The sequence below is a fragment of the Mastigoproctus giganteus genome, chromosome 6, assembly GCF_048544385.1.
Source record: "Mastigoproctus giganteus isolate SK-2022 chromosome 6, ASM4854438v1, whole genome shotgun sequence".
Lineage (NCBI taxonomy): Eukaryota > Metazoa > Arthropoda > Arachnida > Uropygi > Thelyphonidae > Mastigoproctus > Mastigoproctus giganteus.
In genome coordinates this window covers 217734367-217748795 of record NC_143580.1, presented here as the reverse complement: position 1 = coordinate 217748795, position 14429 = coordinate 217734367, and the positions used below count along the sequence as shown (strand labels likewise).

Here is a 14429-nt window from a genome sequence, read left to right as displayed (position 1 = left end):
CACATCGGATTTTTGGGGAACAAAAGGCTGCGATTGTCAGTGGCGGACTAAGGAAAAATTGGATCCTAGGCAAGATTCTCATTTCGGGCCCCACCTAAGGTCGCCATCTTTCAGAAATTGTAATGGAGGACACAGTTGAATGGGTTAAAAAAGGTCTTCTATTACTATATATAAAAATACATTTGAACTCTGTTATTGAAGTTGCCAACTTAAATCAAATAGTTCATACCATCGTACAACAGAGACATTGATGAAGTAACTAAATCTACCTAATCAATGTGCGACTAGCGTTATCTGGTGAATCATCGTGTATACCTCGCCTGGTGCAAGAAAGTATACACGATGATTCAGCCGATAGCGTGGCGTGTAAAGATGTTTTGATTGATCGGCGCGAAACATTGTAAATTTTTTTAAAATAAAATAATGAAACAATGTATAATAAAACCGTTTTACGGGCCCTAGTTGCCTAGGCCAAAGTCCGCCCCTGGCGATTGTTCATTCTCACTTCCAAGTGTGACAATATTGTGTTCGTTTTCATCGACCACAGTTGCACTACTAGAAATACTTTGCTTCTTGTTTTAAAATTACTTTTTTCAAGCATACTTTTCTATGCAGAGCCCGCCGAAATAAAGTGTTCTGCGGTCTATTTGATTATTAGTCTATGGCAATACATATTAATAACAGAAAAAAAAAACATGTTAAATATTGTAATGATACGAAAGTGGTGTATGCTACAAATATGCAAAATTAATAATTAAAAAAAAATATAAATTACAATTTTTTGCGGAACCCTTGTTCACATTTCACGGAAAACTAGTGTTCGCGGAACACAGTTTGAGAAACGCTGCTTTAGAAAACCCTTTGGTCAACGATGAGACTCGAACTCAGACCTCTTCAAACCAGTTAAAAGTGGGGAAGTCATTATATTGTCATTGAAGGGGGAGACTACATTTGGTCTAATTAATACTTTACTGTAATTGGTCTAATTCATACTTTACTGCAATTGGCTCGTGCCCAGCAAGTATACTGTAAATTAACACACATTAAATAGTATATCACATAACTACAGTTTGTATTATTTTGGTTTCAGTTCATAAGATTCTTCTTAGGTGCATAGTTATTATGGCGAAAAGCATTGATATTTTTACTCTAACGGGAAGTAATAATGTTCCTGAAGAGTTTGTAAGACTTGGTAAACTTGGAGAAGGAGGTAAGAAATTTAAACAATGGCGTAGCTATGAGCAATAATATCGTATTTTTTAAATTCAAAATGGTCTTAAAATGTTTGCTTATTTTCCGGTACATATAAAATAATTTAGCTTGAAATACTTTGAGTTGGGTAGAAGGTGAATTTCAAAATGAACTAATACGTATTTATTTCAAGAAAAAAAGAAATTTTAATTTCACGAAAAATTTAAAAAGCAAACCAGGTATTTCGAAATTAGTTTATTTAAATTCTCAATTTCTCATTATCAATTAAGAATTATAACACAATTCATATTTGTGGAAATAGTGCAAAGTATATTGAAAAATATGAACTGCTTTAGTTTCTAACATATTAAAATCAGAAATGGCATACATTCATTTTCTTATTAAACGTCACACACTAGAAGTTGCAACTATCAGAAGCTGAAACATTGAAAGCTGAACGTATTGCTATAGCAGAATGCGTTATATCCAACAGATTTGATCAGTCAACGACTTTTGTTTGGAAGTTTTTATTTTTCAAGAAATCAAGCTTTGTCTCAGTTAAACTTTTTATATTAACCTATATTTACTCAATTCTTGGCGATTTTTGCTTACTCTTATGATTTTCGATTAGCTGAATTCTGAAATTTTCTCGCATATTTCGTATATTCTTTTAATCTTGCCATGATATCATAGCCTACAACAGCGCTTACGATTGCTGTTTTTATCAATAGTGAGCAAAAGAGATAGTTCTACTAGTTATATACGATGTGTAAATCATTACAAGAATTTAAGAGAAGTATGCTTCATTCCTTTGCAGGTTTATAGAAGTCCATTGTTTTCATGCAGAGCCTTTTTAGGTTATTTCCAAATAGTTTTGGAAATAACGCTGAATAAGGGCAGTGAATAAAGGTCGACTTAATAAGTTAGAATTAGAATATACGAGGGTTGGAAGAATATATAAATTAGCCCACAACAGTGCTTACTACACAACAAAACTATTTCCAAATAGTTTTGGAAATAACCCTGAGGAATGAAATTCAGGCTTTTTTGTCGTTGTTGTCGCCTCTTGTTTTTATAGCCCCGCATTTTGTTTCATTTATTTTTGTATTTTGTAGGAGAAAACTTTTCACATTTTTATTTCAGTTCCATTTTTATTTACAATTCCTTAAAGTTCTTAGTTCGGTTCCTGTCCAGAGCGTAACGAAACTATTGAATTTCTTTCACACGGTAGGCGATTTAGGCTGTAGAGGATGGAACAATTTTTTCGAAACCATGAAAATTCTGTAGCTGGTTTTCACCCCATAATATGGGTTCGATCATGATTTATACCATAGTATATTATAGGTAACCCTCGTATATTCTAATTTATATATTCTTCCAACCCTCGTATAATCTAATTCTAACTTATTAAGTCGGCCTTTATTCACTGCCTTAATCAGCGACTTCGGCCATATTGCTCCGTATGCGAGTGCAGTATATTATTGTAAATTGTGTTGTTCTGAAACCCTTAAAAATAAAAAGTGATGGAGGTATCCATCCTATTATGCGTACCTAATGATTAATCCTGTTTAAAAGCTCTGCTGTCGATTAATTTTTAAGTGATATATGTAATAAAGTTTGTGAAATCAATTTCAGCCTTAATCACGTGAATGAAGGTTCCATTTTGTGATGGCGCTGTAGTAATCAGTGATTTAAAAATGGTGCTAGGAGGTGTTTGAGTTAGTATTGCTGTATTTATTGCTTGATGCGGTTGTATTTTTCTGTTAAAGTATATTAGAAGTAATTTCTTTTTGTTCCTGAGTTTATAATCACAATATCCGTTATTTTATTTGGTTGGAGCTGAGATATAATTTATATTTCGTCCTGCTTGCTGACTTTTTTTTTTTTATTTTTCCCCCTTGTTAGTCGTGATTGAGTTTTCTGGAAGTATAATGGAGAGCATGCAAAGGTCCTGTCAGTTTTTTGTGAGGGCTTTAAAATGGCTGAGTTTTGTGTAATAAGAGGAAAGTTTATTTTTAAAAAATGCAGCGAAAAGGGGTGGGAAGGGTGGAACTGTAGCACTCAGATTTGCCCAGCTTGCGTAACTTTTTAGAATCGGTATCTGCGTTTTTGCAGTTAATTTTTATTATTTGTTGTTCGTTTTAGGAAGAGTTGGACGTAAAGGCAACTCTATCATATTACGCGGTAATTCTGACATTAGTTGGTCACATTATTGTGATGTGGTTTAATTTTATTAGTTTTGTTGTGTATTGGAAGGGTTCTGTTAAAATGGTGCAACTAGTAATGTAGAAGGTAAGATGGGAAGTGTACAGTGTGTTAGCGCTCTGACGGCAGCTGTGGTTGTCCCATCTCCGCGTTGTGTACCACAGTACTTTGTGGAGGCCAGATATTTAAGTGTGCGTGGGGAGTGGAATGTCGTGTAGTGTTATGTTCCATTGTTTCTCTGACCATTTAGCCGTTGGACCCTTAGTGGGATCCACCATTGCCCACACTTTGCCATGAGGAGGCAGGTCAAGCACCCAATAGATTCTTTAAGTACGCTGGCAGGACCAGTGTACTTAAAAAAAAAAAAATAAATAAATAAAAAATAAATATATATATATAAAATATTGTAGGTAGAACATGCTAACGAGCTTTATGTATAAAATTAAAACTAATGAATATACCGTATACCCTGGGAGCGATATATGCTGTGAATGAAGGGGGGGGGGGGGATGAACCGGAAAATAAAACGATAAGATTTGCACAGATTGAAACAATACCAAATAAATTTTGAAAAAACAACCAAGGTGGAAATAACATTGCAGTGTATTTCATTCCACCTTGGTTGTTTTTTCAAAATTTATTTGGTATTGTTTCAATCTGTGCAAATCTTATGGTTTTATTTTCCGGTTCATCCCCCCCCCCCTTTTTTTCATTCACAACATATATCGCTCCCAGGGTCGTATACCCTACAGTATATTTATTAGTTTTAATTTTATACATAAAGCTTGTTAGCATGTTCTACCTACAATATTTTATACTTAAAATATTTTATATATACACATTATGGCTGTAGGGTACATTTTTGCTATAGCAGTGTCCCTGATCCATACGTTATGTTATTGTAATTCAGACTTATGTAATTTCAAACTTAAATCCCCCCCCCCCCCAATATCATAGCTTCTCTATATCATTATTCTTGACTATATATATATATCTTTGTAAATAAAAATGGGTGAAGTTTAGTAATCAATCTCCTTCATGAAATGATTTTTCTAAACCTGAATGCAATAGTTCAGATGTGGCCTAACAATTGCTTTAATAACAGGGTAATCACATTTTTGTTCTGGAAAAGATATTTTAAATATCACTGATGGAACTGTATGAGCAGTTCTAGAAAATATTTTTGCACTGTGACATTGAGTATATGGTGTATGGATTATGGGTAGAGAGGGGGAAGTGGAATGCTTAAATTTTTAATAGTTTGACATTAAGTTTATCCAAAATAATATGAATGTATTTGCATACATTCTCTTCCCATGATTTTCAATTATTGCAAGCTTGGGCTTTAGTGCAATGTTTCTTTATTGTTTTGCAAGGTTACTTTTCATTTATAGGGAACCTCAGATGTTGGGACTATTTTTGTATGTACATCATATGCTATGCCATTGTGTACATGTTGATTGCTGCTGACAAATGGGGCTAGATATGGTCTCAATCAGGATAAATACCATCATATACCACTGAATTATTGATACCTTTGTCAATTATCTTGGACCTTGCATTAATGCTGAGGAGGATTTGTGGAGGTTTTTACCTCTTACTAATTATGTGTTACTTGTATGAGTATGGAGGAAATGGAATGGTTAGGATTTTTTGTTGATTTTGCGAAGATGTATCCTGGGAATAGGTTGCCTTTTTTATAATTAAATTGTTTTCATGTTTAATTTTTTTGCTGTGACAGTTACTCTTTGCAGATTAGTTTTTTTTTTTTTTTTGGTATGTAATAGGAAATGCTTTTTGAAATGTTAGTTGGCTTTGCTCATGCGCAGCCTGAATATAGGCAACATGTTGATAAATGTTTATTACATTAGGTTAAGAAAATCCACACTCATTCACTATTTTGAGAGATGTTTACATGTATGATTTTATTGTGCAAGTAGAGCGGTGCCTCATTTTATACATAATGAGCAAATGAAGTTTGCCACTTACATCAACTGCCTCCTATTGTGGAAACTGTTCATAAGTTATTTTGGTATTGAGCTTCTCTAAATAAAAAGTCCTTCTCTAATGACGGAGTATACTGATATTTATTTCAAGTGCATGCCAGTACTCACACTTCAGTATCTAAATTTTTTGTAATCTCATCCATGGGCATGCAGGTATTGAAAACTGGAACAACCCAATGATGAAAAAAAGTATGTTGTTTAACTAGACTGCACCTCAGATAATGGCATACACTTCAAATAAATAGTGGTATGTTTCCATTGGTGCAGTTATTTTTATATAGAATAGTGCAGTACCAGGATATCATGGCCAAATCAATACTATAAGTAGCAAACTTAGTTTGCTTATTGCTGTGTACATAGTGAGGCTGTGCCCTACATTGTATAATGTTTTAGTTCTTGTAGAATGAAGCTTTCTCTCAATACTTTCTCCTGAGATGTCAGGTTTATTCCTCTCCCTAAAAGTAGCATAATTGCTCACATGGAGTTTAGTGCATGTTTGTTAGTAGTCATCAGGTTGTTTTCTCTAATGTACGTTAGAATTAATAGAGGCATATGATGCAAGAAAGCGAGCTTACACAGCATGAGCCATAAAAAAATTAAACCCTCCCATTTCACCTCCTCCATTCATTCCAAATGCCTGTCCAGCTCAACCTTAAATTTATTTAGGCTATCAATTTCCATGATGGTCTAATTATTGATGGAGGTCTTCCACCAATCAACCACCTGCTGGCTAAAGGCAAATTTCTGCACATCTATTCTACAACTGTCTTTCCTCAATTTGAATCTATGCCCTCAGGTTCTTAATCTGAGCAAGAAGAAGAATCCCATCAGCATTCAGCTTGCTCAACCCATTCAAGGCCTTGTACACCTTGCAGGTGTTTAATCTCCAGGCACTGCAAGTTGCAGAACTTTCTTTGTAAGAGCACCCCTTGACAATCTTGTTGCCCTTTGTACTTGTTCTATCAACTCTACATCCTTCCTAAAGAGGCTGCCAGACCTGTACACAGTACTCTAAGTGTGGCCTGACCACTGCCTTGTACAACTGGATAATTGTCTCCCTGTCCCTGCTAGAAATTCTTATATCGTTGACAAGGCTCAGTGACCTGGCAGTCTGTCCCCAGGTGTTTTTTCACTTTCCACTTTGAGTGTAGTACCACACAGTTGGTATGTTTCTCTTGGGTTATTGCTACCCATATGCAGTACTTTGACAAATGCAATGTTAAACTTCAGTTGCCACTTCTCAGCCCATTTGCCCAACTTGTCTAAATCCAGTTGGGGCAGCATACTGTCTTTACTGTTGTTAACAACCCTGCCAACCTTTCTATCATCTGCAAACTTGAACATTAATCCTGATATACCTTCATCAATATCATTGATGAATACACAAAACAACAATGGGCCCAGCACCACGAAGAACTCCACGAAGAGCAGTGTCCATTGATTACCACTTTCTGTCATCTCCCATGCAACTTACCCTTAATGCCATACTTCTCCAATTTGTACAGCCGTTTTCCATGTGCAATGGTATCAAAGGCTTTCCTGAAATCCATGTATATGATATCAAAATTAATTTTGGCATCCAGTTCCTTTGTGACGACATAGTATCCAGTCAAATTGGTCAGACAAGACCTCCCTTTAACAAACCCATGCTATGTCTTAATTATTACTGCAGTCTTGTCTAGTCTAGATGATCCTGCAGTGCTTCTTTAACCAGTGACTCCATTATTTTCTCTGGAACAAAAGTTAAACTAACAGGTCTATAGTTACTTGTCACCTTTTGAATTGGTGATACATTTGCACACCTCCAGTCCATGGGACCTCCTCTGAGTCCAAGGAAGCTCTCATAATTATGCCTAAGAGTTTGCTTACTTCCTTTGTTGCCTCCTTTAATATAACTGGAATGATCCCCATCCCAGGCGCCTTTATGTTTAACTTTAATTCGTTCTTCACTTCGCTCTCAGTTATTACAAAATCACTTAGCTCCCTGTTAGAAATTTGATAAAACTTCTGCCATTCACCTCATTGAATAACTCCTATGTGAATGTAATGCAAAATATTCATTTTGTTTATCAGCTGCCTGAGCATGATCATTAGTAGTCAACCCATCTATGTTAAGTGGTTTAATCTGATTCATCCCTTTCCTTCTAGAGTTTACACAACTAAAGGACTCATCTGTTTTTTTTTTTTTTTTTTTTGCATCCTTTGCCAAAGATTTCTCGTAATGTCATTCGCCTGCCTAACCTCCTTTGTGACCAACTTATCTGCCATAGGCTTCTGTGTCAGCTGATATGCATCCCATACATTTTCCTTCTCTGCCACGAGGCTCATTAATCCATCTGACATCCATTTAGGCCTAAACCTTGAACAGTATTTCTTAGTTGGAATGAAAAGTCCAGTAGCCTCCAACATTAAGTCCCTGCAGGCTTCCCATTTAGAATTCATTGTTAGTAACATCAGTTCATCTAACAGTACAGAATTTAAAAACTGTCTGAGACCCCTGTAGTCACCTTTATGAAAGCAAAAGCCCTTCCCTTTAGCCTTGATGGTACTTACATCTTTAAGTTATTCCTACATCAGTACATTGTGATTAGTCACCCAGTGTCCTTTATCTGCAAATTCTTAATGCATGAATAATCACTGCTGATAATCAGATCAAGAGTAATACTCCCTCTGGTTGCCTCTTGAACATGTTGCTGTAGAAAACAGTCATCCAATAAATCCACAACAGTCTTGCTAGTGTGCGAGTGACCAATCCAAATGTTCCAGTCAATATCTGGAAAGTTAAAATCCCCCATTATAAGACATTCTGATTGACTGTCCCACTATATCTCTGCACAATTGCTCATTATACTAATCAGATTCATTAGGCCTATAACACACACACCTACTCATTTTTCCTTTCATAGTGCTTATGTCACGCCAAACAAACTCAATGTTGCATTGTCCACCAATATCAATTGGATGAACTTGCTTAGATTTTTTCTTAACTAACGGCATAACCCCTCCTCCCTTTCTGTACACATTGTACTCTCCAAATTCCAATTCTGCATTATGTCTGTGTGACATGTCTCTGATATCCATCAAATTTATTAACTATACTCCTAGCATTGGTGTACATGCACCTGTTTCTACTCTTAATCACCCTAACACTGCTCATTTATTTACTTGTTCCACTGACTCCCTGTAGTCCTGGTAATCTCCATTGCCTTTCTTTCCAGGCTGATGCTTATTCTAATAGAAACAGTGCAAGAATCACTTTTGCCCTGCCTGTGGCCACTGTTAACCTTTTAGTCTGTATATCCCCCCCCAAGCTAGCAGTTTTCTGACCCCCCCAACACTGCCTCTATAGCATCAGCAAATATTCTCGCACCCTTTCTATTCAAGTGTACCCCTCCCTGTAGAACAGACCAATTGGGAAAAAAAATTCTACCTCTTTGCACAAGGCTCAATCTCTCCAGGGCCGAATTGATCAACAAGGCTCTCTCATCGTATACTCCCTCCTATTGTGTCTGGGTAGATGGCAGACACTTTCACATTCAACCCTCCCTAACTTGCAAATTTTTTTCAACATTGACATGTACTTGTTGAGTAAATCTGCAGATTGTTTGCTCTTAATGTCATTAGTTCCAAAAAGGTGATATTGTACAACAGTATCAACTTTTGCCCCTGGCAGACATACCCTGGGCCTGTTCCACCTATCTTTCTTGCATAGCATATTCCCATCTCCCTGACAATAGTCACCAATGATAACTGTTTCCTGTGGGACCAGTGCATTCTGCCTTGGAGATTGCCTGTGTTGCATGATGCACAGGAGTGAGCTCTGCCATTGAGCTGGACAGCTGAGATCTTGATGGGCCCCTCATTAATTTTTTCAAGGGCATTTACCCTACACCTCAAGCCTCTCATAGATGCCCATCAGAATGCTGAGTTGGCACCTAATTTCTTGACACTAGGCACCTAGCATGCAAAGACATGATCTATCTAGCCTCCTTGGCTAGATAGATCATGTCTTGTTTTAGAAAGGTTGGCAAAAGTGTCATCTTTTGCACATTTTTTGAGACTGATGCATTGGAGAATCGACCCCTTTGTTTCTCCCCCGAATCACAGCACTCTTGCTAGTCTGATCTTTGCTTTGCAGCTCTAGTCTGGGTCGTGATTTCCATTTAAATACAATTTATTAATCTTATTAAATGAAATTTAATAAGATTAATAAATATTTTTGATTAACTGATAATACTCTACTAAGCTAAAAGATTCCTAATACAGTACTTTGTATTATGCTATCTAGTTAAGTTATACCTTATGCTATCAGTTCGAGATATATATACATTACTCTATTTCTTATTGACTATGATATGGCAGCTAGTTCAACAATATTGGCGCCAACACTGAGTCGTAACTTCAAAAATCACTAGTTAAATTCAAAAAAAGAAGCTAATGAATGCTACTAAACCTATTTAATATCTTTGTAAAAAACAATGTAGTATGTTAATTAACAAAGAATATGGTAAAAATATCAAAAATACTTATCCCTTTACAGCAGCCAAAAATCCACTGACTGTTCTCCAAAAACCTACCAATGTTATTCAAAGAAGCTTAGGATAACTTTAATATATAAGCATTTACTTTTTTAGATGTTTTGTAAAAGAATGTTTAACATTGACAAATGCAAAGTGCTACATGAGTAGCAGTAACCTCAGAGAAATGTACCAACTTTGTGGTATTACCTTCTGCCTATGTTTAGCAGTGGCCAATTCAAACCTAGAGAATACTGTTATAATGATGCTGCCTTCTGGTAACAAAGTAAATTCATACTAGCAAAAAATTCAATTAGGCAAATACATGTGGTGTGGAAATTTTCTAACATTAAAACCAACTGATGAACTTTGAATTATCCAATAAAGGTTTAAGTGGCAAAAATATTTAAAATAACCAGGATTTCAAATTAAGCAATTTTGGAATTGTCCAGAGGTTTCTAGCCATGTTTAATATTTTTTGTATTATATCAAGTGGGGATACCAAATTACTCATGTTTTAGAATTCAAATAACATGCCAATTCATTGGTATAATTGATACCAGTTAATATAATTATTGACATAAACCACCCTTAATATAATTGTTGAAGAAAATCTGTACTAGGCAAGGGGACCAAAGAGCACACCTTTTGTTCCCCTCACCAGTCTTGTTGCCCTTCTGTGTATGCTTTCTAGCAACTCTATATCCTTCCTAAAATGAGGCTTCTAGACCTGTGGGCAGTACCCAAGGTGTGGCCTGACCATTGCCTTATACAGGGGATAATCACTTCCTAATTCCTGTTTAGCATTAGTAGAGGCATTTGATGCAAGAAAGCAAGCTTATGCAGCATCAGCCAAAAAAAAAAACCCACTTCCACTTCACCCCTCTGTTTGTTCAAAATACCTGTCCAGCTGAGCCTTAAACTTATTTAGGCTATCAACCTCCACCACAAGGGATGGCAGTCTGTTCCACCAACCAACCACCTGCTGGCTAAAGGCAAACTTCCGCACATCTATCCTACATCTGTCTTTCCTCAATTTGAATTTATGCCCTCTCAGGTGATTTTTCTGAGCTAGAGGAAGAATCCCATCAGCATTGAGCATGCTTAAACCATTCAAGGCTTTATACACCTCTATCAGATCACCTCGCTGGTGCCTAGTCTCCAGACACTGTAATTTGCAAAACTTAAGCCTTCGTAAGAGCACCCCTTTGTTCCATTCACTAATCTTGTTGCCCTTCTCTGTACTCGTTCCAGCAGCTCTACATCCTTCTTGAAATGAGGCCTCCAGACCTGTATACAGTACTCTAGGTGTGGCCTGACCATTGCCTTATACAATGGAATAATCACCTCCTTATCCCTGCTGGAAAAATTCCTGTATATCATTGACAATACTCCATGAGCTACTCTTGTAGCCCATCTGCACTGCTCAGAGAACTTCATATCTGCCTGCACAATCACCCCCAAGTCCCTTTCATTCTCTACCACTGTCAGTGTAGTACCACAGAGTTGATATGTTGATCTGGGGTTGCTGTTTCCCATGTGTAGTACTTTACATTTGTCAATGTTAAACTTCATTTGCCACCTCTCAGCCCATCTGCTCAACCTTTCCAGATCCTGTTGCAGCAGCATAGTGTCAGTAGTGTCCTTGACAACCCTGCCAACCTTTGTATCATCTGCAAACTTGGACATTAAGCTTGATATACCATCATCAATATCATTTATAAATACAGAAAACAATGGACCCAACACTGAGCCCTGAGGGACTCCACTAATAACATTAGTCCACGATGAGCAGTGTCCATTGATTACCACTCTGTCTTCTCCCCCTCAACCACCCCTTTATCCATAGCAGCAATTTGCCTCCAATGTCACACTGCTCCAATTTGTGTAGCAGTCTTCCATGTGCAACAGTATCAAAAGCCTTTCTAAGATCCAAGTATATAATAAAGTTATTCCCTGCATCCAGTTTTGTGACTGCATCATAGTATCCAATCAAGTTGGTCAGGCAAGACTTCCCCTTAACAAAACCATGCTGTGTCTGAGCTATAACTGAAGTCTTGTCTAAATGATCCTGCAGTGCTTCTTTAACCAGTGCCTCCATTAATTTTCCAGGAACAGAAGTTAAACTCACAGGTCTATAATTACTTGTGTCAGCCTTTGATCCCCCTTTGTGAATTGGGGTCACATTTGCACATTTCCAGTCTATGGGTACCTCCTCTGAGTCCAAGGAAGCTCTCATAATTATGCCTAAGAGTTTGCTTACTTCCTTTGCTGCCTCCTTTAATATAACTGGATAGATCCCATCCACCCCGGGTGCCTTTCTTGTGTTTATCTTCAACAGTTTCTCCTCCACTTTACTCTCAGTTATTTCAATATTCTGTAGCTTACTGCTAGAGTTGAATACACCACTGGCATTCCCCTTGCTGAATAACTCCTCATGTGTGAATGTCGATGCAAAATATTCATTTAGTTCGTTAGCTACCTGAGCAGGATCATCAACAGTTGACCCATCAATATCAAGTGGACCAATCTGATTCATCCCCTTCCTTCTAGAGTTTACATAAGTAAAGAACTCTTTGCTGTTTTTCTTTGCATCCCTTGCCAAGGATTTCTCGTAATCTGCCTTCGCCTGCCTAACCTCCTTTGTAACTTGGTTGCATATCAACTTGTATCTATTATAGGCTTCTGTGTCATGTGTTAATTTGTAAGTATCCCATGCATTTTTCTTTTCTGCCATATGCCTCATTAGTTCATCTGACATCCATTTTGGCCTAAACGTTGAACAATATTTCTTACTTGGTATGTAAAGCCTAGTAGCTTCCAAGATAAGTTCTTTGAATGCTTCCCATTTTGAATTTGCTGTTGGTAACATCATCAGTTGGTCCCACTGTATAGAATTTAAATACTGTCTCAGTCCATCGTAGTCGCCTTTACGGAAGCAATAACCCTTCCCTTTACCCTTAATGGTAGTTACCTCTTTCAGTAAATCCCACTTCAGCACACTGTGATCACTGCCACCTAGTGGTTCATTTATCTGCAGATTCTTAATGCATGAAGAATCACTGCTGATAATCAAATCAAGAGTATTACTCCCTCTAGTTGCCTCCCAAACATGCTGATGTAGAAAACAATCATCCAATAAATCCACAAAAGCCCTGCTAGTGTGTGAGTAACCAGCCCCCAAATTCCAGTCAATATCTGGGAAATTAAAATCTCCCATTATAAAACTCTCTGATTTACTGGCCCACTCTATTTCCCTGTACAGTTCCTTATTATACTCATCAGAGTCATTAGGCCTATAGCACACTCCTACTCAATTTTGATCTCCCAATGCTTATGTCACACCAAACTGACTCAACACTGCACTGTCCAGCGATGTCGACTGGCTTCACTTCCTTGGTTTTTGTGTTTCTTAACTAATAGCATAACCCCTCCCCCCTTCCTATCCTGTCTATCCTTTCTGTAGACGTACTCCCCAAATTGCAGTTCTGCATCCCTTATATCTGTGTGACACCACGTCTCTGATATCCCAACAATATCTGCCTTTGATGTTTTGAGCAATACCTCAAATTCATCAAATTTATTTACTAAACTCCTAGCATTGGTGTACACGCAAGTATACCTGCACCTGTTTCTATTCTTAGCTACCCTAACACAACCCATGTGTTTACTTGTACCGCAATGGCTCCCAGCAGTCTCTGAAATACCATGCATCTTGTTTTTCAGGCTTCTGCTCATTCTAATAGAAGCAGTTCAAGAATCTCTTTCACCTCTGCCAGTGGCTACTGTCAATCTATTGGTCTTTGTCTCCCCCCAAGCTAGCAGTTTTCCAACCCACCTAACACTGCTTCGATAGCATCAGCAAATATTCTTGCACCCTTTCTATTTAAGTGTATCCCATCCCTGTAGAAGCAATCTCTCCTGTTAACAAGTACAGTCCAGGCTGAAAAAAATTCTACCCCTTGAGCCTTGCACAATCTTTCCAGGGCCGAATTGATCGACAAGGCTCTCATCATATACTCCCTCCTATTGTGTCTGGGCAGAATTGCAGACACTTTCAAATTTAACCCTAATTTTCGGCTTTTGTTCAACAGTGACCTGTACTTGTTAAGTAATTCTGCCGGTCTCCTACTCTTAATATTATTATATCATTGGCAAGACCCCATGAGCTACTCCGGCAGCCTGTCTGCACTGCTCAGAAAACTCAGAATATCTGATTGTACAATTATTAATTGTGATTTTGAAGGAATATCTTTTTAAATATAACATTTTTTTCAATTCTTAATAAATCCTAATGGCAACTTGTTTGGGTCAACACCTACAGATTGAAAATCACTGATTTAGTGTGGGGGGAAATGGAACAAATGTCTTGAACTAGATGATTTTGTTGGACAAAAAAATAACTGCTAGACTTCAATATTTTTAAAGAGAAATAATCAAAATATTTGTTGATTAGTCCACAATGTCACTAGAATAATCAGTAACCAGTGGATGCTAACCCCTTTTAATA

General features: G+C 37.3%; 1 protein-coding gene across 1 annotated transcript in view; it reads left to right on the top strand.

The window, feature by feature from the left end:
• The first annotated feature begins 1122 nt into the window (after positions 1–1122).
• LOC150084979 (uncharacterized) overlaps positions 1123–14429 on the top strand; it is a 37329-nt gene continuing 24022 nt past the window's right edge. The window contains exon 1 of the mRNA XM_090376421.1: positions 1123–1210. Coding sequence (XP_090232547.1) covers positions 1123–1210 — 88 coding nt within the window. The remainder of the gene's footprint in view (positions 1211–14429) is intronic.